We start from the raw sequence: 27,064 nt of genomic DNA, 5'->3' as shown, positions 1-27,064 counted from the left end.
CTTTTCCCACTCTCTTGTGTATTTTAAAGTGATTTATAACACTGTTTCCTTTGGTTGTGGAGTCTGACAAACTCCGTAGTCATCATCTTTTACATTGTGTCACACAGCACGTTCAGTGCAGTGGCACAGGGAAATCTTTGATTTCCTAAAGGTTTAAATACCCTCTCTTGGATAAACTACTGTTTCCCAGAGCAGTAAAGTGAAATTGACTTTACTTACATTTGTAACTTTCTAGACCCAGCACACACTATCTTACAATAGGGTGCTGGGGGGGAGGTTACTTAGTATCCCCTCTGTCTAGCTTCTTATGTAACATTGTTATGTTACCCTTTCCTCGATGAATGGCTGGTGGCAGTGGTTTACTTTTTACTACCGTTGTGTGTTTCTACCGCCAGCTGCATTCACAGCCACGCTAAAACACCCATTTTGTCAAAACGGCCCGATCTTTTTTTCTTGCAATTTTGTTGTGGAAAGGTCCTTCTTGAGATTTACTCTGCGCGCCAAACCATGTTTGGTCTCTTTGTTCATTTTGTCTTTGATGGGATTCACGAGTGAAGCCCGGCTCTGGCTCTAGGGTGTAGGAAGTGAGGGAGGTGCCCGGAACTCTCTGTGCTTGGTCTCCTAGGAGACAGAAATGCACTCTTAGGTGATTGGCTGGTTGGCTGTCCGGCAAGGACAGCCACCCTGCTGGTTGACTGGGAGAAACCTGCATAAAAGGCGAGGCTTTTTGGCTTGGCAGGCAGAGCCGACCACTGGACGAAGGAATCCGAAGAAGAACTTGGAGGAAATGCATTCTACAACTCCTGGACCGTTGGTTTGCCCTGTGAAGCCCTGCTACTGTGCTGAAGCTCCAATTTCGTTTCGACTAGAGAAGCCCTGTAAGGACTACTTCTCTCCTTGAGTTGGTGGGACCAATCCACTCCAAAGTAAGCCACCTGGACATCCTCTCAAAGCTGGTTGTATTTCCACTTCAATTGCTGCCGGAACCAAAGAGCCAGGGAGAGGAACACCAGCTTATGTGCGTTGCTTTTACATTGGCCAAGAGCTCTACGAAGATCCTCCGGACTCCCAGGAAGTAGGACTGACCAAGCCTAAGCCACCCTAACAGAGTACTGGACCCCAGATGCAAGGAAAGCAAATCTCAACAGCCAAGAGTCCACATGGTGCTATTTGCTGAGACACGAGGAACTGAAACCGCAAGTGCCACTGAATAGAAGTTGGTCCTTTTCTGCCGCTGACCGTCTTGTTGCAGTGCAGGAGTCCTCCAGACATCCTCCCTCTTATCCCGAGGACTGAGGTCCAGAAACATAGGATCTGCAGAGCTGCACAGAAACAGAAGCCAGCTGGAATAGTTTTTCTTCTAACCAAAGGTACTGTAAAGTCTTATAGAACTTGCCTCTTGTTGTGTAACCTCACTTGTTCTCAGTGGAGACTTGTCTTGGTTTCTTCTGTAGAGTTGCTGACAGCTTCTTTACCTTACAAGCCTAATCAGCTTGCAGCCCTAATTTGATTTGTTCTTTTCTACAAAGACTTCTTAAACTTTGTGCAAGACTTTTACCTACCTGCAATAATTGCTTCAGCTCACCTATACTATTGTCCAATTGACTTTGGTCTAGCCTGGCTCCCTGAATAACTCTTCTTCCCTCTGACTGCATTTTGTCTTCCTTCCAGGAAGGTGATAACTTAATTTGCATTGGGGTTACCAAAAGTACTTACCTGCTTCAGAATATTGATGAGATCTCTTCTTTTATTCGAATAGCCTTTTTCTTTGACATGCTTTGAAGTATTGCCCTAAATGCAACGGTGATATATTAATGTCCACAGTGTCCTAGCTATTGAAGTCACCTGAGGGTGTAGGAAGTGACTGTGCCATCCCAAATGGGTATTTGCTGATTTAGGGAAACTCGATGTGTATTTTGGAGTGTATTGGTGTGTTACTATTATATTGTCCTGAAGAAGGTTTACTCAAACTGACTGTTAAATTAATAATTGTTTAATTAAAAAACCTTGTGTGTAAGAGTTTATTTGAATACTTGTCACTGTGAATCTGTGTAACTCCCCTACAGCTCACATTGACCCCTCTTGAGATAAGCCTGGCTACTTAACATGCTACTAACCTGTGTAGTACAGACTAAGGTTGGGTTCCTACTGCCAGGAGGTAAGGGTTGTTGTAGTACACCCAAAGGGTACTGTATACAATCTTGCCTAACACCTCCTCCACGGCACCCTTCAATAACAGGGCTCACAGTTCCTCCTGGAGCTCCTGTTTTGGCTGCTGAGAGGCTTGGAGGGGTGGGGAAGGTTAGGTAGTCTGTCTGGAGGCTTTCTTGAGAGGGCACAGTGTACCCCAATTTGACACAAGCTGCAATGCCCGGGCATCTGAGGTTATCTTCTGCTCCTGGTGCAAGTGCTCATCAACCCTTCCTCCAACCAGGGAAACGCAGGGTAGAACTCAAAGCAGCACCGTGGGTGGTGCCACCCCAGCTGCTGCTGGCGTCCGCCCGCCCTTGAAGTCTCCCCTGCCCCTTGGAAGATGGTAAACCGCGTTGTGCCTTTTCTCTTAGAGATGTACCGCCTGTAACCCCTTCTTCTGGAAGGGAAGCTGAAGGAAGGTTTGGGTGGTTGTTGCACAGCCAGGCCCAGAGACTTTGCAGCCAGTTTAGAGAATGTACATTTCTCCAAGGACTCATTAGCCCTAGGGACAAACAAGTGTTTGCTGTCAAATGCTATGTCCAGTAATGTTGCTTGGACATTGTATTGTGTAAGTAGGCTTGCCTCCTTAACACAGTACATTGCTCTGCCCACCCAGTCTGCAATGACCAGCCCCGATTGCAGTTACTGGAAGGCCATATCTTTGTAACGTCCACCAACGTAGGAAACCTCCTTGCATTCCCCCTGCTGGGATATGGCTCCACTGCCTGTTCAATCATCCTCTATAGGCCATGCAAATATTTAGTAAATGCAGGGGACGCATTCACAGCCTTTAGGGCCATTCTTCCCAAAGCAAACACCTTCTTTGTCAGGGCATCATATTTCTTGGACTTTGTCAATAGGGAGGTTGGACATGGATGGCCTTGTTTTGACAGGGGCCGCCTGCACCACCAGGCCCTCAGGTGTACAATGGTTTGAAACAAAGGGTACCCCCCAGCCCACTTGCTGGATTGTATTTCTTGGTGAACTCAGTTCACCGGAGGGGCGGAGATGGAGTTGGCTATGGCCGCATTAAAGGGCAGTGCCCTTTCCATCGGTGGACCCCTGTCCAAAATGTCAGTTAACGCAGGAGTACACAGGGGCTTAGCTGGGGTACTCGGACCTAGGGCATCGACCACCCTGTGGATCGTCATGTGATTTTGGGCATTGGCGTGCCCATAAGGGGGAGTTTGCTGGGGTCAGTGATGTGGCCAGGCCACTAGCGTCCTGCAGCCCTTCCCCCAAGGTGATGAAATCGGCCTGATCGATGTAAGAAAATCCTGTGCACTGCTCCCTCCCGTTGAGGGCTCAAAGCCAAATGGCACCAGATCCCCATCGTCGTCAAAGATCGAGTGCATTGTCTCAAAAAAAGATGACCGAGACTAAGGGACAAAATAACAGTTAGCTATCAGCGCGGACGGCTCTGTACCCAACAGTGCCGAATGCAACGGCTTCAAAGGCATGGTCATCGTAACAGTCGGAGTCAAGAGCGAAGGTGTCCACCCGGCACGGTCTCCTTGGAGCCAGAACCACTGAGCACAACTGGAGCCAAATGGGACTACTGTGTCCGGGCTGCATCCATATCAGCAGCGGTGGCCATTTTGACTATTTGGAGCATTTTTCTTGAAGGCCTTCTACTCGGCCTTTGATATACCCAGACTCGGGTGAGACTTGCCCATTCTTCTGAGGAGTCTGAACAGTGCCCAAGTTGGTGACAACACTTTTTCTTGTGAATAAGGAAGACAAAGAGTGGTTACGTGAATGCAATCTCTTTGTGCTTTCTTTCGGAGCCTTTCCTCCTTTTGAGGATTGAGAGGGGCTGTCTTGTGCTCAGATGATCTGAGGGTCGATTGAGTTGGAGATTGACAGGTCTACCCAGCGCAAGGTTCGCTGCCCGTTTCCCTCAGAGATTTAGGATTAATTTATGTTTTACAGGAACCGCAATCCTAGTCATGTGGTCGGCACAGAGACACCACACACAGATGCTGTGTGGGTCGGTAATCAACATTTTCGAATTTCAGTCCTTCCATCTTTTAAATCCTGACCTTTTTGGAGTGGACATCTCAATGCAGCACATCGATTTGTAGGCAAAATTAGTGGCTGTAATTCTGTTGACTAGAGTTGTTCCGACGAGCAACGTGCGGAGCACGTGGAAAAAAGGAACTGAGGTACAGGGGTGAAGTGATGTAGTATATATAGGGCGGCCGATGCCACATCTGGAGTTGACAAGCACCACGTCGAGACAAGATGCACTTAATCTCCTGTCGAAATGCAGCTGCTGCAGACCTGGTCACTGGGTTCATTGCCAGCCAGACCAAAGCAGGGACACTGGAATGGATCTTGCAGCGGAAGTCAAGTGAAGAGGCTTCAAACAAAGGATTCTTTGGGGTTCTGTGATATTGGCACCCTTTTCAAGACACCAGTGAAGATTACTGCCCGGTCGATTTGTCTCACTTTCTTGGTCCTGCACTCTGGTGAGGGGACCTCAAAGAGTGAAATGTTGCCTCTGGAGGTCCGCAAGGAATCCAAGGTTTCGGGAAGATTCGATCTTCGGAAGACTATGCACTGTACAGTGGCCACAAGTCCCAGTGTATTGGCGGTTTGCAGCCCTTGAAGGTCACAGCTCGTCGTGGGATGGCTCAAAATGCAGGTTGTCTCAAGACCGATTGGACCCACCAGTCTAAAGGGGGAAGTCCTCCTATTCGGAGTTCTGCTGACCCTTGGAAGGGGTCAGACAGGAGCGATTACAAGTCATCTCTGGTCATCTGGAAGTGGCTGAGGATATCTTTTTTTCCTCATCGATTCTTCTGTTCCAGGATTCAGCTTGTGTTCAGCCTCAGGATCCATGCCATTTATACAGTAACTAGGCCAATCAGCACCCACGCACCATTCAAACTCTGGATAGTGGCTGTCCCTCCAGTTGGAACTGGTTCCAGGCAGGAACACCAGAAGATAAAGAACAGAGTCCTCCCCTGTTTCTTGTCCTCGCAGACACTGGAGCCTTGTCTGGCTTCTCCATCCAGCGCGGCAGTAGGACCAAGAAGGGACAAGCAAACAAGAAATAGTGAAAAAATAATACAATCACCAGTTTGGGTGAATGATGACCCTTCTGTGCACTAGCACGACTGAGTACAGCCTGGGAGTAAACATTGAACAAAAGTAGGTAGGATAAAACCATGTCCACCAGCCATTCAGGTTAGCTTGCCACTGTAGACAAAATGTTACAAGGAGCAGTGAGAAAGGGATACTATGTAGCCCATCAGCACTCCACATAAGGTGGGGTGTGCTGATCTCAGAATATATAAAGATAGGAAGGATAAAAATATCCCCTTTTTATTTTCTGTTGTAGTGGGAAGTCCAAAGGGCTCCCACAAGACACTGGACAGAGTGCACTGTGTGATGCAGAAGTCAAAAGAGAGATGCCATAAAACCTGGAGGAAAGTAGAACTCCAGAAAAAGATGTAAAACTAAATACAAAGTATCCCAAAAAATAGGGTAAAAGTATGCTGAAAAGGGTTCCCACTCACTCAGGGGAACAGACCGAAAATCCATAAGGTCCAGCAAAAAGTGCTGGTGACTCGAATGTGGAGGAGATTGTGCATCAAAAATGAAAATCTATCCCAACAGTGCAATTATACTATCATAACTAAAATCAAAATGTGTGAGTGCCACCCATACACAGCCAGGCCCTGCTTACCTGCACATTGCTACCATTAATGTGCATCCGGCGGATCATGCTGCCCTGCGTGGTGACATCCGTCCAGTAGATCATCTGCTCCCTAAAATCAAAGTCCAGAGCCACTGCATTGTTCAGTCCCTGTGGGCGGCAAAGACCAAAAAGCTATAAACACAGAAGTCAATACAGAACAAAATACATTTCAGAAACCGCTAGCAAACAGAAAAACATTTTCAGCTGGAACAGCGCCTCCAACACCCGCGGGTGGAAAGATTTGCAAACTGCGGAACTGTGTTCATCAATGATAGGCACAATAGTCCATTCAAATCAGAGTTGGAATAACATAGGAAAGGGCCACAGATAAATTAATCAAAAATTGTCAAATAAATACCAAATTAAATTTTGTTAACTTTCGATGATGCACGTTGTACGTATTGCAGCAAAACAAATAAAAAAATACTTTAGAAGGTTGCTGCTTACAAAGCAAATATAGACACATTGTTGGCTTGCCTCTCTTGCTCGAGTGCCTAAGGTACCTGTTTAAGCAAGGTGTAGTTGGTGGCATCCAGATTGATTCTCCGCAAATAGTACCGATTGGCAAAAATCAGGAACGGTTCTTCATCTGTAGAGCAAAAAAAGAAAAGGGTAATCAATACCTCACCAGCTCAGCGTACTCTCTGTCGAGACATTAGTTATTCAGTGGCGGGTGCCTTGGGAACACTGCTGTTCATGTCAGTTGAATTTTCTTTCTTCGCCCAGCCACAAAATCCACCAGCTCATCCTATTTCGTTGGCTCTAGTAAAGACATCAGCAGCTTGGGAAGATAAACAATCACACAGGGAAATGTGGGGCTCCTTTAATCTTCCTTAGACACAATTTTAAGACTAAATTGGGATACTCCAAATAGGTAACTGTTTGTAAATCTATGAAAGGCTCCATGTGGAAGCCCTTGACACACAACTCAACAGGCCATATCAACTAGCACAAGACACACCTTTGCATTACCACGAACCTGCACACTTTTATAGAAATTAGTTCTCAGCTTTACAAATTTTTATATATATAGCGAATGCAAAAAACACCTCAAAATCAATTCACCAGTGCTAAACAGGAAAAGAAAATACCAGACTTGAACACCAAAAAGCTTCTGCAAATGCAATAAGCTTACTTACTACTGCTGGTTCACAGTTCTGTTTTTGGATTGGTCGGCACAGAACCGATGACTAATGTGGCTGGGGAATGTAGGCCTGCGATGGGTGTAACTTAATGTATTCTCCGTCGCCCACTGTGCAGAGTGGATATAAATAACTTTATGAAGACACTGAGGCCCAAGTAGCACCTCATCCAACCCAAAGTCTCTGCGGGTCCCCTGAGGCATCCACAAATATTGTCGTGCCAGCTCCCTAAATAATACATTCTGGACCTGTTTTTGAGAAGATCTACAATGGATATCTAAGACCAGATTTTCAGTAAACGTGCTCATTCTGGAAGCCCAACTGCATTTTACTATTCCATGTGCAGATGACCCCCCCCCCCCAATTCCAAGAGACTAAAAGGACGAGAGACACTACCATGAAACCTACGACCCCACATGAACATCCTTTTTACAGTATGTTGCAGACGGCTGCTGAGCAAAAGGTTTTCAAACCAGAGGAACTACCGGACTTTTAAAACCAAACACAACCATCTTTGCTCTACTAAGTCAATGTTTTGAGTCCAGAAATCCCAAGTGAACATATAAAATAAAAAATAAAACCAAGAAAATTAATTTGAAAGGACTTCATGGGCCCTATCTCGTACACAAGGTCACACAATATAGAAATACACCCGAGTACAGCGGTGTGCAGCTCTCTAGATGTACTGAACTAAGAATGCTGTTCGGAAATGTTTTCTTTTTGCAGCTTTTATCCACCTTTTCTTGCAGACTTCTATGGGACCCTTGTGCTCATTTTTATGGGGAGAGCAATTAGTCCATAAGACTATCGGGGCTGAGAGACTGTCTCCATTTATGGATTTCTTGTATTTTTACAATTGCACTCATTACCCTAAAGTGAAGTGCGGTTAAGATACTGCGTATTCCCTTAACTTTTTCTTTTGCAACTTAGTGGTTATAAATCCAATGTGCCCAGGATGGGCTGAAGCAGTCATTTTTCTAATGTGTTTTGGGTATTCTGTTCGTTCACTTTGCATTTTCCCACAAAAAGCCATAAAGAGTAGTGTCCTATGGCCGTTTTGCTGGCCTCACGGGCAGAGTATTGTCGTAGGATGGAATCCCCTTTCCCAGAGAAAGCTGCTGCTTTCGTAAGCGAAGGGGCAGTCTCTTTGTGTGGTCTGAGGTAGGGGCTAGGACTCTCTGGTCCCAGTCAACATCCTGTGCCTGAATGTCTATTGCTGGGATGATTGTGTGGCCAGTGGCTCTCCATGTTTTAATGTTGCAGTTCCTTACTGTTAGGCAAAGTTTGGATGCAGTACCCTGTGGGAACACTACAAACAACTCTGACTACAGGTATAGGCAACCCAACCTTTGGTATAAGCTTGTACTACACAGTTCTGGTAGCCTGTTGAGCAGCCATGCTTATCTCAAGAGGGGACATGTGAGCTGTAGTGGAGTTACAAAGATTCAGTTACAGGTATCCAAATAAACTCTTACACTCAAGGTTTCTTGCATAAACAATTAATTTATCAGTCAGTTATAAAGCCTTCTACAGAAGGGAGCATTATAAGAGTAACACACAAATACACTTCAATACTGTACACGCTTTGTTTCTAAATCAGTAAAGAACTCTTTGGGATGGCCCCCAGACACAACCTACACCCACAAGTGACTTCAATAACAAGGGTGCTGGGGACATTAATATCTTACTGTTGGCGTTCAGAACACTCTTAAAGGTTGGTAAAAGGCAAAGGTTATTAGAACACAATTGATCACAAATTTTCTTAAGCGGGGCAAGTACTTTTAGATCCTATTGGAAGAGTCATACAATTCAATAGGCTAAGCCAAAGTCAATAGGCAAAAAGTCTTGTATAGGATGAAGCACTTCTGGTAAGTAAATGGAAAAGTCTTTGCACAAGTTCTTAGGAGTCTTTGATAGAAAGAAGAATCAAATGAAGGACCACACGCTGATTAGAATTGTGAGTTGTGGAAGTCACAAGTACTTCTACAGTAAGAGGAAAGTTCTCTTAGACTTGTTTTACAGTACCTTAGCAAGGAAGAAAAGATGCAGATGATGACTTCTGTTCCTCTGCAGTCCTGCATATATCACTGTTCCTAGGCCTCAGTCGTGGGGACAAGAGGGAGGACATTGGGGGACTCCTGCAATGCACTGGGACGGTCAAAACTAGCAACTGGCAAACTTTACTTGCAGTGGCTGTCTCGTGTTTCAGCTCCTCGCGTCTCCTGCAAATAGCATCAACGTGATTCCTGGCTGTTGAGATGGACTTTTCCCTCTTCTGGGGTCCCGCACTCTGTAGAGGGGACTCATGCTTGGTCAGTCCTGCTTCGGGGTAGTCCGGAGGATGTTCCAAAAGCTCTAGGCCAGCTTAAAAGAAACGCACACAATCTGGTGTTCCTCTCCCGGGCTATACGGTTTCCAGCAGCAACTGTGTGGAAATTCAACCAGCTCTGAGATGAATGTCAAGGTGGTTTACTTTGGAGTTGATTGGTCCCACTAACTCAAGGGGAGAAGTCGTCCTTGCAGGGGCTTCTCGGTCGATGCAAACTTGGCATTTCAACACTGCAGCAGGGCTTCACCGGGCAAACCAACAGTCCAGGAGTTGCAGCAGGCATCCTCTTTAAGCTCTTCTTTGGTTCCTTCGTCCAGTGGTCGACTCTGCCTTCCAAGCTAAAAGACTCCTTTTATTCAGTTCTCTCCCATTCATTCCAGCCTAGCCATCACTCACCGAGCAGGATGGCTGTCCTTGCCAGACAGTCAGCCAGCCAGCCAATCACTACAGAGTGCATTTGGGTCTCCTAGGAGACAAAGCACAGGAAGGTTTGGGCACCTCCCTCACTTCCTACATACCCCAGACACTCTGGAGCCAGAGGCAGGCTTCACTCCTGAATCCTGCCAAAGGCGAAATGAACAAAGACCAAACCTGGTTTGGCGCACAGAAAATCTCTAGAAGGACCTTTCCACAAAGACATGGCAAAAAAAAGAAGACTGGGGACCATTTTGTCAACGATGGATCCTGCGCCATTTTGAAAAAGATGGCTCATGCGGTTGCTTTACCGGAGCCGCGAACAGCCTGAGGTAAATGCAAACCATGGTAGTTCGAATTAAACCACTGCCACCAGCCATTCAGTAAGGAAAGGGTAACAAAATATGTTACATGAGAGTCTAGACACAGGGGATACTAAGTAACCCATCCAGCACTCTATTGTAAGATAGTGTGTGCTGCGTCTGGAAAGATACAATGGTAAGTAAAGTCAATTTCACTTTCTGCTCTGGGAAACAGTAGTTTATCCCAGAGAAAGGTATTTAAACCTTGGAGAAATCCGAAAGACTTCCCTGTGTGCCATTGCACTGCAGGTGCAGTGTGACAATGCAAAAGATGATGCCTATGGAGTTTATCAGATTCCATAACAAAAAGAAACAGAGGTAAAATTCACATTAAAATACAAGAGTGGGAAAAAGGGTCACACTCTCTCCAGGTTAAAAGATTCAAGTCCTCAAAATCCAGCAAAGTTGCTGGGGGTCTCTAAGGTGGAGGGAATTAGCACATTTCTGAGAATTCTCACTAACACTTACTATTGGTAGATCCGGGCAAGCTTCCAGTCAAGATATTGGATAAAGGGTGAACCACAGCAGCCATTCCACAGCCCTGCTCCTCAGCCTGCTCACAATAAGACCCTAGTCGGTGCTTCCACCGCTAAAGCGATGGTAGCAACCAGTCTTGACCCCCTGCTTGAGAATCCATGCCTTCTGAGCCTTTTGAAGTGTCCCGTCCCTGGACCAACAAGTAGACTGGACAGCTCGCTCCCGGACTACCTTGCTTCAGCCCTCGCCATTTTGAGTTAATCCTTGGAACTTAGAGGTCTATGTTAGGGAGATGTATCATTGTTATGCTTCATACCCTCTCCTAGTAAGGCCCACAGCACTGTTTGCTAGACTTCTGGACCCTTTTCATTCAATCCTGATTAACTGGAGCCTTTTTCCCCTCATTCATTATTGTGGGCTTTGTCTTTTGGAACTCTATTCCCCTTCTCTCTGCTCCTGTAACTTTTCAGTCACAGAAAATCACCTAGTTATGGCTGGCTGCAGTGGACGTGTTCTACCAACTATTGTGTATTTTTTATACCGCAAGCTATGTCCGTAGCGTCGGTAGTGCACAATATGGGCACCCAAGTAGCAACTTGTGGCCTCCCTTCTTTTTTCACCATTACTAGCGTGGCTGTTCTTTGTTAGCCTTTCTACCATTCTGGGAGGGCAAGGTCAGTGTGTATGTTTTGCATTTGTCAGGAACCCACTGGTATCCCCGCCTATGCTCCATAGTGTCTGGGCAGGCAGGAAGTGGGGGAGGACTATTCCACCAAACCCCCCCCCCTATCCTTTGTCTGCCAGGGTGCCTGAATAGGTCAGCAGCCACAGGGGGTCTGGCTGTCCTCATTGGACAGCCAAACGCCCCGTTCTGAAAAAATGCTGAGAGAGATTGCAGAGGAGTGGGTGCTGGACTGTATAGAAGGTGAGGCTTCTTGAGTGAAAAGAAAGTCGACCACTGGAAGCTGAAGTAACCGGACAAGACACGCCTGCAACACTGTAAAGAGACCACTGCTGTCCTGACCCAATTTTCTGTGCGACAGAGGAGCTCCGAAGAGGACTCCTTCCCGTTGGCTTGTGGGAACAACTAGTCCCGAGACGAACTTTGAAACGAGCCATCTCCCAATGTCCTAACGTCCTAATGGAACAGAACTTTTTCCGAACCGAAATGAGATCCCTAGGGTGCACCGGCTGACAAACTGGCCTGCCGCCTCCTCCAAAGGCAGTATAGACTCTGCATCTGCTCCAAGAAAAGAGCCTTTATTCAAGCCTGCATCTCTGCGGCATCCAATAACACGGCCAAACTTTTCAAAATCTGCAAGGAACTAACCAACCGTAATGCAGCCTCTTCCACCATTGCACCGTCCCATGCCCTTTGCTCTGCCCTGGCTGGACACTTCAATTCAAAAACACACTATATCCACTCTCTCTTCACAACCTCATGCACCAACATCTTTTGTACCACCCTACCCTTGGCCACCTCGACCCTCCCCTTCTCTCTTTTCTCTCCCCTGTCACACCTGATGAGGTCACCAGAAAAGTCTGATCTATTGCAATTAGTTATTTACAGCACGCTTAATACCCAGAGGGTTTTAAGCGCGGACCCAGGGAATCGAACTTGTGTTGCTTTGAGTCGTCTTGCTTCCAAGGCGAGTGTGTTGGACCCCTGTCCCTCCATAACCATCAAGGACAACATTGGCTCTCTCGCCCCAGCCTTGGCCGGCCTCTGCAAAGTCTTCTTCGCCTCTGGAGTTTCCCCCACTGCTCTTAAGCACTCCCTTGTGCACCCTCTCCTCAAAAAACCTTCTGCTAACCCTTCCATTCTGGCATACTACCATCTGATCTCTATCACTCCTTTCCAGGGCAAACTCCTGGAGAAGTTGGCTATTTCCCAGCTTACCTTCCACACTGAATCTGTTGGCTGCTTCCAGGACCACCAGTCTGTCTTTAGAGCATCCAGAGGCATGGAAACTGCTCTTCTAAACACCTGTAAAGATCTGCTCTCAAATCTTGAATTTAACTCTCCCTCTGTCCTCATTCAACTCGTCCTCTCCTTTTCCAATATGGTGTACCACAACACCCTAATAGCAGGTGTCTGTGATACCCTAGGCATCACTGATCAGGCCCTGGCGTGGCTAGCCTCCTTTCTCTCTGACCACCCATCTCGGGTGGAACTGGAGTCTTTCCTCTCCCCTATTACTCTCTCTACTTGTGGTGTCCCCCAGGGATCTAACCTATCCCGTGGTTTTTCAATGGCTACATGGCCCCCCCTGGCCCGTATGATCGCCACTTTCAACCCCAAGTTTCAGTGTTGCGTGGATGACACGCAGTTCTCCTTCAGGCTACCCTCGGCCTCTTACTCATACCCGACTGTGTCCACAATTTAGTCGTGGTGTGCTGCAAACAACCTCTGTCTCAATTCCAGTAAGACAGATTGTCCTCATCGGGACCCCTGCTCCCACCTTCCCTCTCTCTAGCCAGCCTCCCTTGACCTTGCGCCTCCACCTACCAACGAGGCAAAAAACCTGGGCGTGATCTTCAAATCCACGCTTTCCTTCTCATTTTACATCACGGACATCTCTACAAAGTCCCACTACCAACTGCACCTTCTCATAGGTATTCTACCTTTTCTCACCCTCCCCCCCACGCACCCCAAGGCTCACCATCTCCAGAGCCCTGGTCCCATCTAGGCTGGACTACTGCAACAGCCTCTTTCTCAACCTGCACTCTTCTACCCTCCGCCTTCTTCAACTCATCCAGATTCAAGTTCAAGACACTTTGCATTGTCCACAAGGCTTTATGGGGCCTGGGCCCACTATCTGCAACGCCCTCTTCCTAAATACTCAATTTCCCAAGCCCTCTGCTCGTCTTCCTCCAACTCTCTATGAGTGAGCCGCTTCTCCAAGCAGAGACTTGGGGTGGGAGGGGCGGGGGTATCTTTCTTCTCTGCAGGTGCCTCCCTCTGGAAAAGTCTCTCTGCCTCTCTCCGTCTTGAGCCAGATCTCCTTAAATTCTGGAAACTCCTCAAGACTTTCCTCTTTGCCTTCTCCTCCTCTCGCCTTCTCCCCTGCTAACCACTTTTCTGCTCTCTCGCCTACTTCTGCTCAGTTTCGCTGACTGGCTGCCTGGTGTACCTTCAGAGCCTCACAGGTCCCAAGCTATCCTCGCTAGTCTCCTGCACTTGGCCCCGGACCTTACACTTGCCACAGCACTATTGCACTTCGGTTACGAACCATGACAGTGGTATCTCTCTGCACTTAACCCATGTTCTGAATGGGACTGGGCGCACTTGTCCCTACTGTCCCCCCCACGCACTTCCTTTCTGTTCACCTGCATAATCTGAATGTTGCATGCCTAATAAAATAGGTTATCTTGTCTTCCCCTCCCGTGCAGGTTTAGGCTTTCAAACAATTGTGAATAAGCGCATATTATATAAAACAATCCTATGAGTTTCCGGAGCTGCAGAACCCCAAAACCAGGAGACCTGCTGCCCATTTCGAGTGCATAGTCGTGGAAAGGCTGAATCCATTCAAATCTTTGCTGAACCCGTACTGACACTCCAGAGATTCGATCCAACTTGTCCAGACACCCTCACCAGAGTGTGGAATTGCAGGAAGCTTAGATTGACCGGGCGATCGGTGTCCTTTGTTGGTGCTGCAGAAAAGGCATCAAAACCACATAGTGAACCATGAAGTTGCTGAATGCCATGCCACAGGTCCTCCCTTGAGACTCCTACTGAGAGATCCCGTCCATTGTCCTGCCTTCAGTCACCAGACTGAGGAATCCGGAGGTCGTGTCCAGAGCTGCAAAATCACAGGGCATCCAGCACGAACCTTTTTCGTCTTACCTAAGGTACTCTAGGGAAAAAGGTATTGCATACCCGATTCCAAGATGTCGCTCCTGAGCATTGGAGTGCACAAACGGGTGTCCAGGGCAACCCCCTCTCATCTGACCGAGGCCGCTGCTTGTGTCCCCTTCTTAAGTCCATTTTAAGGTATACTTTGTACATTGTTAACTTGCTGCTTCAATAATTCTAGACACTGGAAGAAATCCACAGGAACTCTTCGTAATTTGCTGATTGTCAAGGCTTCAAGCCCTCTCCGAACTGCCTTTAGCTAGGGTTGCATGTTTGGGCTTAAAACCGAGGATTCCCAGCCTGACGACGGGGAATATTCATGAGCATGTGAATCCATGCCAGACCCCATGCTGGAGTAACGTCTCTAGAACCTTGAACTAAAGGCATGCTACACTAACTAACCATTTTCCTCCTTTCAAGTAACTTTACCATATGTGTTTGCAGAGTAAATGTATTACCGTATAAACTGCTGAAAACTGCTTGATTGGGCAATAACCGATAATACAATAACATTGCATTTTCCCTTTCTAACATTGCTACAAATGTAACCGCAAGCAAACACAAAAGTGAAAGTGCCCTTTGAAGTGTATTATCAAGTATTCCTAAGTGTTCCAACATAAACGCCTGAAATATGTAAAGGGATTCTGGTGTTAAAGTACTCCTTTTTGGTGCCCGTCTAGCTAAGATTCAGTGTACTTACCTACAGCTCACATCTTCCTCTTAAGATCAGCCTGAATGAACTGCCACTCTACCAAGGTCCTGAGCTAGTACAGACTGATACTAAGAGTTGGGATCTACAAACCACTGGCATAGCTTACTAAAGTCTTACTACCAGTAGGACTTCAGGAGAACTCCAACAGTCTGCTCCTGCATTTTCAGTTCTCTTGCATCAATGGGCCTGCTCCTTTTGTTCATTCATTGAAGATCACCTGTCGCCGCCGAACCATGGTAACTCCTGTTGCAATCAGTCTTTCTCTACCTGGAGGAGGCTTGAGGTCGCCTACTCTATTGAAGTGAACCCATAGAACTGGGTCCTATAAACGAGGCAGCTATACTTGGAGATGGATGGGGATGCAGAACTTACTCATACATCAATAATCAAACTGACTCAGGAAGTTTGCAAAACTTAGTACTGTTTTATTTTCAGTTATCTAAAACAGGGAATTACAACAGACAACGGACGTCGCAAAGCACGATCGATGAATTTCATAAAAAACAACTTTTATAATCAAAACTCGTCATCAGTGACGTCACGCTACATGGCATACTACAAAAACCTACTTGGGGATGTGATAGGTTTACAGGGAACATCTAGGTATATGCTCCATACTGCAGGGGATGGGGATTGGGTCTCCAACATCAAGTGGACAACTGCACCCTCCTCTAGTGCAAGTCATCTTCATCGTCACAAAATACACGACGATCCATTGGTTACACAAACTATAGGGCTCTCTGTTACATGGCCCTCTATAAATGGTTGGCACACTTGTACCCTTCTGGAATATTCCACATGCTAGCAGCACGCAGGCTGGTACCCCAGGTGCCTGTGGGCTGGTCTTGACCATAGCTTCCCACCCAATTAGCCCGGCATCTATCATCACTCTTTTTGTCTGCCATTCAATTAAGGCTTTGAACGTGGCCTTGCAGAAGTTCTTTGTGCCTGAGAATAAAAGGGAGTGTGGCATGATTTTATCTTCTGGTTTTGGTGTAGCTCGACCCAAAGTCTATTTCAATCTGAGCATGTGACTGGAGACCACGCTCTTTGCTGCATATATTACCATTAAATGATTAGCTCTTGACGCTTTCAGTGTTTTTTCATTCCACCTCAAACAGAAGTTTGTTTCTTTCTCACGTTCATGTAGCTACTTGACAGACAACGAAGCTCACAGTGGCCTCGACTCTTGGTGCTGGGCCAGCCAGCCTTTCTTGGATTCTCCTTCGCCATTAGCTATTTTCCAACTGCGCCACACCTAAACCCTTTCCATTCACGGGGTTCAAGCTTTGCTAAAGTGCATTGTGGAACATCCAGGTTACATACATTCCTATGTATATACATTGGCGCATCGCTGCAATCTATTCACTACGTAGCCAGCCTCAAGATTACTTTGTCTACTTGCGTTACATCATCTGAACAATTGTAATATGACTTTAAATTTTCTTCAGCGTTTCCTTGCATGAGCATCTTCATTTCGAGCCTGAGATATTTCTCATCATCGACACCTCCTCTTCAGATCTTATAGAATCTCTATGTTCTTTTGTCGTCTCTTTTCTGGGTGCGTCAGTGCTGCTTTTCATGATGTCGCCAGTCCTCTTTCTCCATCCATTTTCACACTTCTTCCGGGACTCTGTCCAGAAGACCATTATATCTTCATGAATGCATATAAGCTTTTCTCAGTGGATACCTTGTTTCAAGAATTCATTGCGGTACAGGCATCCTCACTGGTACTGCACGTGTCACAATTTCCGGTTCACAACATTTGGGCAACATGGGGGCGGAGCTTCTGGTAGGGGCTTTGACTCTTCCTATACAGAAGTCTTCATTTTGTGACCCGGGTACTCAGCTGGAAGGTGCCTGGAACCAAGATTCAAGCACTGCAGCCATCGGAAACTATGGCCCCCATCCGGAACGAACCTCTGAGCTTCCCTCGACCAGATGAAGCACTGAAGAACGTTTCCCGAACAGATTCTGGAACTTCGCCAGTGGTCTCTGCAGAAATTGACATGGGGAAGGGGGTAAGTTAACATACTTGTTCCTCTCCCCACAACCCCATAGGGTTAAATGAGCATAGAGTACTGTCCCCATCTCTCACATTCCTGACTTAGATCAGTGGTGGTCTAATCAAGGCTCCCCCCTGGGCCTACCCTAGTGTAGCATGATTGAGTTACTTAACTGAACCTTCCATAACTTTTTGGAACTCCGAGGTCACAACCACTGGCATCTTCCAATTACTTTTTAAACCAACCTGAACAGTATAACTTTGGAACTTATGACTTTAGGGAACTAGGCCCCAATCCATTTTAGGGATGGACTTAAGTTGCACTTGGGGATTGGACCCTTAAACTCCAGCCAGGTGTCAAGGATGAGAATATATTTGCAACAGGTCACTTTTGGGTGATCCACCTAATACAGAATGGCTGTAATTGTCAATGTTTAGCCTTGGAAATGACCCCTGAGGGTCAAAACGCATGTCAGCTACATAATTAAGCCCTTGTTGCACACCTCAACCAATGATTTCCTACTTATAAGAGAGAGTACACTTTCATCCTCATTCTTGATACCTGGCGCGATTTTGAAGGGTCCAAACCCCAAGTGCAACTTTCTATTCAAGGACAGTGGGGCACTGTCCTAAGTGAACCCCAACACACGCAGCAGGGTAGAACCTAATCATCAAATCAAGCACAAGTGCCCAATGGTTCTAGTGCTCCAACCCACTCCTTTGACTATGTGCTAGGGAATTATTCTAGACTTGCTCTAAAGTGTTTCTGTAGTGTTCTATGCATCTGACTAATTACCTGTGTATTGCACTGGTTTTGAATCATATGATTTACTATCTTCTCTTAAGGGTGAATGTGTGACAATATTTGCCCAGAGGTTTCATTACTCAGTGGCAAAGTAATGAAGGCCTAATAAATAATTGTATATTTTTGTACTGACCTGTCTAACTGGAATTATTGGTTCTTATCTGTGACACTCACTGTAGCACTAGACCATGAACACATTCCCTCCTAAGTCTAAGCCTTACCGATCTGCTACCTACCTTGATTGGGTTTGGCTAGACTTCAGTGTCTTTCCTGTTCACCATAATTGGTTGGCCTCCCAAAATCAACCCCAGGGTTTATTTGAGAATTTCATCCTAGCTGCCATGATCCCTCACCATTTACTAAGCTAGATAGGGCTAATGGGAGCTGTAGTCCAAAACATCTGGAGCCTTAGAAAGCTAACTTGTAATGTAACAAGGGCTCCCCTTTCCATCTTCTAACAGGATTGCTTTTCCGATGCCAACAACACTGACAGTTTTTGAACCTCAGATTCCCTGCATTTGAGCCGTTCCAATGTGCCACAGTTAGGCACGTTTTCCTAAAGTCTACTGTGAGGTAAAACTTTATAAAACTACCCCAATGGTTTTTAGATCCCCAACTCTTAGTATCAGTCTGTACTACTCATGGAGCCTGGTAGAGTGGCAGTGCAGTAAGGCTCATCATAAGAGGATGTGAGCTGTAGGTAAGTACACTGAACCTAGTTAATAATGCAATTCAAAGAAACAGACAAATGTATATTAAAATATAGATTCAAAGAAACACACAAATGTATATTAAAATATAGATGTATTATATTTACACATGATAGGTCTTTAAATACTTAGTGGATTGAACCAAAACACACAAATACTTTTAGATACCTTTCAAAGGCCACTGCTTAGTTTGAAGTGGCTTGCAGTTAAAATTGTTAGCATTTAGCACTAATGACAGTTCTACCGTACTATCAGTAATGCGCACTCGAACACACAAAGATATATGGTAGTTGTATTCAGTTAGCAAAACCACACAAGATAATAACTTTTAGGAAGGAAAAGTGTTAGTGTAACACTATCCGAGCTTAAAGTTATAGAGGCAGTTTCTTCCCACAGCAAGGCTTGTCAAGTCCAAAACGCAACCTTAGCTAAAAGGCAGTTTGGAGATGCTCAAAGTCTTATGAAGCAGCAGAATACAGAAGTTCCTGTGGATAGTTTCTAATCTCTAGTCTTTAAGATGCAGGAATTTTACAACATACGCTGGAGACCTTGTTAAATGACTTTCTAAAGGGACAAGCAGCAGCTTGGGGTCGAAGGTAAGTGGAGGGGTACCCTGGGCATCTCTACGTGCACTGGAACACCCTGGAGCTACTTTTCGGATTAAGGTAAACAATACCTTTCTCCTCGCAGTACTTTAGGTTTGAAGAAATGTTTGTGGCTGGATTCTCCTTGATGTGGCAGTGCTGAACTCTACCTCCGTATTCCTTGGTTTGATGACAAAAGGCATGACCATGGATGGGATCTCACAGCAGTAGTCTCGAGGGAGGAACTCTGGCATGGATTTCTTCAGCTCTTTTGGTCAGTCTGTGGTTTTGGTGCCTTTTCTTCCGTGCCAACAAAGAACACAATTCGCCCAGTCAACCTTTGTTGATTCATGGAGTCCAGAACTCTGATGAGGGGACTTGGATGAGTTGGATTGTGTCTCTGGAGGTTCAGCTGGAGCTCAGCAAAGACTTGGACAGATTCAGCCATTCAATGACTATGAATTTCAATTGGGTCGGAGGTCTCATGGTACTGGGGTTTACTGCATCTCTGTAGAGACAGCACCTTAGGAGATGGCTCAGGTTGGAGGTTGTCTAGGGACTGGTTGCTCCCACCAGTCAAATGGAAGGAGTTCCTCTTGTCGCACAGAAAATGGGGTGAGGGCACCAGTGGTTCCTTCACCGTGTTTGAAGGGTCTGCAGGAGTCTCGTGTCGTCTTCTTCCTCGGTTACTTCAGTTTCCAGTGATCGACTTGCCTTTCACCTCAGGAACCTCACCTTTTGTTTAGGTTCAGCACACACTCTTCTGCAATCTCAGTCAGGAGTTAGCAGAAAGGGGCGAGTGGATGTCCAATCAGAACAGCCAAACGCTCAGTTGGAGCTCGTTCAATTCAGGCACTCGGCAAAGAAAGAGCAGGGGAGTGAAATACTCCTCCCCAACTTCCTGCTTGCCCAGACACACTGGAGTCTAGGTGGGGACACCCAAGAGTTCCTGCCAAAGGCAAAACACTTGCACAGAGCTCCCCCTCCCAAAATGGTAGACGACGGGCTAACAAAGAACAACCATGCTAGAAATGGTGAAACAAGAAAGAAGCCCCCAGGTTAGTACTCAGGTGCCCCTATTGTGCACAACCGGGACTGTGAATACAGTCTGCAGTAAAAGAAAAAGCACAATAGTTGGTAGAACGCGTCCACTGCCACCAGACATAACTAGAAGGTTGTCTATGTGACTAAAAAGTAACAGGAACGGAGAGAAGGGGGATACTAAGTATCCCCTTGGCACTCCACATAAGGTGGTGTGTGTAAATCTCTCAGAATATAAAGTCTTAGGTGAGATACAAAGTATCTCTCCTTAAGAACTGTAGAAATTAAGGATAAGGTAAGAATCTCAAAAGAGAAACCACAGGGTTCCCATCAACACTGCCCATAAGGAGCTGTGTGCTGCAAAAGTAAAATACAAATGCCTTATAAGAGATATGGAGGAAAGTAGACTCCATATAAGAAGTACACAGAACAGAGTTCCAAAAGACAGAGCCCCTAAGAATTAATGTGTGAAAAAAGGCTCCACTCATTCAGGATACAAGGAAAAAGGTTCAGAAGTCCAGCAAAAAGTGCTAGGAGAGGGGATGAAGCATGGAAATGACAAATCTCCGTAACAAACACCGAGATGAGGGCCATTAAAAGACTGCAAAGCAATCTAGGACCAAAGAGTGCACCTTCTTTATGGGGCTATTTAGCACGGCTCGTCATGAGGAATGCCAATTCACAGCTCTTTGCAATACTTAGGTGACTAAACCAAGACTGGGAAAAGAAACAGAAGGGTAAGCTTTGGATGCTTTTAGAGTGGTGCCCTCCCCCACCCCAATCTTTGCAGTGGCGACACATTACAATTACACATGGATTATGTTTGTCTTCATGTTTTGTATCATTGGAGACAGGATGTGGTAGGACACTGAGCGCCATGACTGCGTGCCATGCTCTTCTGGCAGCAGTACAACATATTCCTATTTTTCCCTGCTCCCCCTACTCACCAGAGGTTGATTTGCAGCCTGTGGAGTCATTCAGTCTGGTCTCGTAGCCCTCAATGCATAGGCACCGGTAGCTCCCAAGCGTATTGATGCACCGCTGGCTGCACGGGTATGTAGTTGTGCACTCATCCACATCCACACATGTCTTCCCATCATCCTTCAGCCGAAATCCGGGACGGCACCTGCACTGCAAAGGTGAAGACATACACATGAATGATTGTCCTCTAGCAGTTAATCTCCTGGCCCATAAATTGCCACTGTGTTTACACTGCAGTTCACCACCACTATAATATGGAATGTGGAAAAAGGGGGAAAAAAAACACTTTTACTTTACAAATGTGTTTCAAAATGAGAAGTCGCCATATTAATTTACAGTTCACCAATTGAAGCAGTATTGAGAGACCACACTATGTTGTAACAATCAGTGCATGCTATGCAAACGCACCACCCCATGATGCAAGAGACTCGAGAGCTTTCCTTGATCATCTTTCACATGTTCTGCAATAGACTACTCAGCAAATCCTCCTGAAGCAAGGTCACTTATGGGGAGTTTTGCAAGGGTTAGTGAGGTGCTCAGGTTGGTCAGAGGGTTTAGCACCAAGCTACCAATTCCTTTACGGTTTGCAGCCCTTTAAGATGATCGTCTAGGAGATGATGATGATGGGACTTTGTTCATTGTGATTTGAATCGGACATAATAACGTAAAAAGTGCCCTCTGGTCTAGTGTATTTGCTGGTTTACTCAAATATTTTACGCATACTAATAGCAGTGATGTCCGTGCCTACGGTTGGGAAAAATGTATTTCCCTCGGTAGTTTCTATGGACCCCGTTAGGAAAGAGTTCTCTTTTGTCAACTCTCCCTACGTAGTTCTATTGACCCCTAATTTGTGTGCTTTACTTTTTGTACCTGTTCTGACATTTTGGGAAGTAAAGCCTTCAGCTCCATTCCCAGTCTTTCGCTCATTTTGTTATTTGTAAACTGATCAGTCCTTCAGACTGTCAGTACTGGAAAAACTACATGTCCCTTTGGTCTTTTTTCCTTTTTGGTAACTTTTTAACCATAGACACAGCATCTTACGATGCAGCGCAATGGGGATACTTTTATATCACCTAGTCTTTTACACTTGGGATTTTTGGTTACTTTTATTTGTGACTAAAGACAAGCAGGTGGCAACAATTACATTTTTACCATTTTGTGTCATTTCTAGTGTGTAACTTCGCCTTTACCGCATATGGCTACTAAACATGGCTAGTGCCCTAAAAGGACCACATCAGGAGATTTTCTCTTGTTCTTTGGGCATATTCTTCTTTGGCCTTTCTGCCTTCCCAGTTCAAGAAATTCCATATAAGGTCATGTACTGAATCAGGAAATACCCAGCTATTGTGGGCAAGTGATGCCTTTGTGTGGCTCAGGAGGGGGTGGAAATGTCTGGTGCCACTGAATGTCTGATAGTGGGACAAGAGTGAAACAACAGTGGTCCCCGATTGGACCACTGCTGGCTGTTTGAATGGTGCGGATCCTGACGATTGGTGGGTTTAGACTTGCATCCAGGCTGCATTTTAGATAAGGACTGCTGCAGCCATTTCTTCAGATCAGCATTGGAGCCAAGTATCATGGGAAAAAGAACAGCTGACTGAAGACTACTCCCAAAGAGGCCCAACATCCCTTCCTGTGCCTGGGCCAGTGAAGCACTGTTGGTAAACATGATCTGCAAAGGCTCTGCATTGTGCATCAACCCCTGGACTGATGGGACCAACCAGTCTTGGATTCGAGTATATAGACATCCTGAGCCTTTGGGTTTCCCTGGACCACACAGTGGACTGACCAGCTCTCCTGTGGGGTACCTCGCTAGGATCATCGCCATTCCACATTCGCTGTCAGAACTTCGGTAGTTGGCAGCTTTTGGAGTAAGCCACCTTCCTACCAAACTCAAGGGATCCTGTTCTGGAAGGTCTTCTACCACAACTGGAATGTGTTGGGGGAGTTTTCCTAAAGTCCTACTGACAGTAAGACTTTAGCAAGCTATCCCAGTGGTTTGTAGATCTCCAACTTTTATGATCAGTCTGCACTAACTCAGGACATTAGTAGAGTGGCAGAGCAGTCAGGCTTACCTTAAGAGGAAGATTGGAGCTGTAGGCAAGTACACGGAACCTACTTAGACATGCATATCAAAGAAACACATTTATAATTTATATAAAATTATATATTTACACCAGAATCACTTTAAATACCTTATACGTTTACAATAGAAAACTTCGGAATACTTTAGAATATAATTCAGCGGACACTTTCACTTTTGTGTTTGTTCGCGGTTACATTTGTTGCAAGGTTAGAAAGGGAAAAGACAATGCTATTCTATTATCGGTAATTACGCACTCATGAAGTTCTTTGCAGTTTTATGGTAAGAGATTAACTCTGCAAAGACATACAAGAAAGTAATTTAAAGGAAGAAAAAAGGTTAGAGTAACACTAGTCTGGTTCAAGTTTCTAGAGTGGGTTTCTTCGCAGAGCAAGATTTTTAAGTCCCAAAACGTAACCCTAGCTAACAGCAGTTCTGAGAGGGCTCAAAGTCTTGACAAGCAGCAGAAAAAGAAGAGTTCCTGTGGATTTCTTCAAGTCTCTAGTGTTATAGAAGCAGCAGGTTAAGAACCAACAATGGAGAAACTATTAAGGACTCAATGAAGGGACACAAGCAGCAGCTTGTGTCGGAAGTAAGAGGGGGTTGCCCAGGACACGTCTACATGCACTCCAACTCTCTGGAGCGACTTTTGGAATCAAGTAAGCAAAAGCTTTTTCCCCATAGTACCTTAGGTTAGAAGACAATGTTCTTGCTGGATGCTCCGTGATGTTGCACCTCGGGACCAGACTCCCGGTTTCCTTGGTATGAACACCCAAGGCAAGACAATGGATGGGATCTCTCAGCAGCAGTCTCGAGGGAGGACCTGATGCACAACTCAACTTCTTGGTTCACTCTGCAGTTTTGGCGCCTTTTCTGCAGCACCAACAAAGGATGTGGATCGCCCAGTCAATCTACTTCGCTTCCTGCATTCCCACCCGAGATGAGGGGACTGGGCAAGTTGGATCGGATCTCTGGAAAGTCCTTACGGGTTCAGCAAAGATTTGGATGGATTAGGCCTTTCCATGATAAGTGGTCGCTTCACGGTGTTGCAAAGGTCTGGAGGCGTTGCTGGTTGTTAGACAAGATTCATGCAGTACCCTTTGGGAGACTGCACCAGCCTTGTCCTCTTGGCAATAGATAACCCAACCTTTGGTATAAGCATGTACTACACAAGTTGGTAGAGTGACTGAGCAGCCAGGCTTATATCAAGAGGGGTCAATGTGAGAAGTAGGGTTATTGCACAGATTCACAGTGACAAGAATCCAAATAAGCACTTCCACTCAAGGTTTCTTGATTAAACAATTATTTATTAAACAGTTGAATAAACCTTCTTTATAAGGAAGCAGATATATATAACAATAATATACTTCAAAACTACACACTCAGTTTCAATAAATCAGTAGATATCCATTTGGCATGGCACACAGATACTTCCTACACCCTGAGGTGAATTAAATAACTAGGACACTGTGGACATTGATAGATCACAGGCACATTTAGAGCAATAATGAGTTTAGAGTCAAACGGAAAAGGAGGGAATACAACAATGGTTAAACATTCTTAAGCAGGTAAGTGCTTTTTGAACCCTCCAATGCAAAATGAATTAACCCTTTCCTGGGAGGAAGGTAAAGCACAAAGTCAGAGGTAAGAAGGGTCTTTCAGGGAGCCAGGACAACCAATGATAGTTGAGAAAAAGTCTAGGTGAGCTGAAGCACTTCTTGCAGGTAGGTAAAATGTCTTGCACAATGTTTTAGAAGGTTTTGCATAAAATTAAATCACTGTAGGGCCACAGGCTGGAAGGTTTGTGAGGGGCAAAACTGCACGCAATTCTGCAAAAGCAACCAAGATAAGTCTCAACTGAGAACTAGCAAGGCTACACAAGAGGGAAGTCCCCTTAGTTTTACAGTACCTTTGGTTTGAAGAAATTGGTTCCAGCTGGCCTCTGTTCCTGTGTAGATCTGCAGATCATGTTGGTCCTGGGCCTCATTCATGGTGACAAGAGGGAGGACACCTGGGGACTCCTGCAGTACGAATGGAAGGTCGGCGGCATCAATGGGAAAACTTCAGATCAGCAGCACTTTGCAGTTTCAGCTCCTCATGGCTCTTGCAAACAGCAACCCTGCGGTTTTCGGATACCTTAAGGGACTTTCCTCACATCTAGGGTCCAGCACTCTGTTGAGGTGGCTCTTGCTTCATGGGAGTCCTGATGATCTTCCCAGAGCTCGTGTCTGACTTACGAGACACTTGATTCTGGTGTTCCTCTCCCTGGCAATCGGTTCCTGCAGCAGCAGTGGAAGTACAGCCAGCTCCGAGAGGATGCCTAGACAAGTTCAATTTTGGGTTGATTTGTCCCACCAACCCAAGGGGAGAAGTCGTCTGTTGCAGGGCTTCTCTAGTCGACGCAAATTTCGGAGCTTCAGCAATGCAGCAGGGCTTCACCGGGCAAACCAATGGTCCAGGGGTTGCAGCAAACATCTCTTCCAAATTCTTCTTCGGATTCTTTCATCCAGTGGTCGACTTTGCCTTCCAAGCCAAAAGCCTCAACTTTTATGCAGGTTCCTCCCATTCATTCGCAGCCTAGATGTCAATCATACAGCATGGTGGCTGTCCTGCGAGGACAGCTATCTGGCCAATCACCTTTGGGTGCAATCCTGTAACCAAGGGGATTAAGCACAGGGAGTTTCAGGCACCTCCATCACCTTTCCCCCGCCAGACATGCTGGGGCCAGAGGCGGGCTTCACCGGTGAATCCTGCCAAAGACAAAATTAACAAAAGGATAAAATCTGGTTTGACGTGCAGAGAAAATCCCAAGAAGGACCTTTCCAAGAAGAAATGGCAAAAAAAGAAGACCGGGGTCATTTTGACAAAATGGGCACCCCTGGGTTCTTTACTGCAGCTGCAATTGCAGCCTGCAGTAAAAACACAATGGTACGAAAAAGTAAACCACTGCCACCAGCCACCACCCTTGCTCCTGCCCTTGCTGATTGGCTGTCTCCATGACCACCCGTCTGGCTTCAGAGCTGCCAGAAGCATGGAAACTGCTCTCCTAAACATTAGTGAAGATCTGCTCACCAACCTTGACTCTAACATTCCCTCTGTCCTCATCCTCCTTGATCTCTCTTCTGCCTTCAACACAGTCAACCATACCATCCTGCTCAACCGTCTCTGTGAAAACCTGGGTATCACTGATCAGGCTCTGGCCTGGCGGACCTCTTTCCTCTCAGATCGACCCTCCCAGGTCCAACTTGGGTCCTTCCTTTCATCTATCTTCCTCTCTACCTGTGGTGTTCCCCAGGGGTCTAACCTCTCGCCCTGGCTTTTCACCCAATACCTGGCAACTCTCGCCCACTGCATTGCCATTTTCTGCTCGAATTTCCAGTGCTACGCTGATGACACTCAACTCATTTTCAGGCTGCCCTCTGCCACCTCCTCCCCTCTCTCATCTCGGATTGCCTAACTGCCATTCAAGATTGGTGTGCCACCAGTGATCTTTGCCTGAATGCCAGCAAGACGGAGATCCTCCTCATCGGCACACCTTCACCATCCTTTCCCCTCACTCTCTGGCCGGCCTGCCTTGGCCCTCCTTCTACCCCCACCTGCGAGGCTAAGAACCTCGGGGTCATCTTTGACTCCACCCTTTCCTTCTCCGCCCACATCTCTGAGG

General features: G+C 46.1%; 1 protein-coding gene across 2 annotated transcripts in view; it reads right to left on the bottom strand.

The window, feature by feature from the left end:
• LRP1 (LDL receptor related protein 1) overlaps positions 1-27,064 on the bottom strand; it is a 1,300,039-nt gene that overhangs the window by 357,807 nt on the left and 915,168 nt on the right. For both annotated transcript variants that reach the window (XM_069653565.1, XM_069653566.1), the window contains exons 56-58: positions 21,284-21,467; positions 6,403-6,488; positions 5,888-6,007 (exon numbers count right to left, since the gene is read on the bottom strand). In XM_069653565.1, coding sequence (XP_069509666.1) covers positions 5,888-6,007; positions 6,403-6,488; positions 21,284-21,467 — 390 coding nt within the window. The remainder of the gene's footprint in view (positions 1-5,887; positions 6,008-6,402; positions 6,489-21,283; positions 21,468-27,064) is intronic.

Source organism: Ambystoma mexicanum, chromosome 3q (genome assembly GCF_040938575.1).
Source record: "Ambystoma mexicanum isolate Mex_15411 chromosome 3q, UKY_AmexF1_1, whole genome shotgun sequence".
Taxonomy (NCBI): Eukaryota; Metazoa; Chordata; class Amphibia; order Caudata; family Ambystomatidae; genus Ambystoma; species Ambystoma mexicanum.
This window is presented reverse-complemented; position numbering and strand designations above follow the sequence as displayed.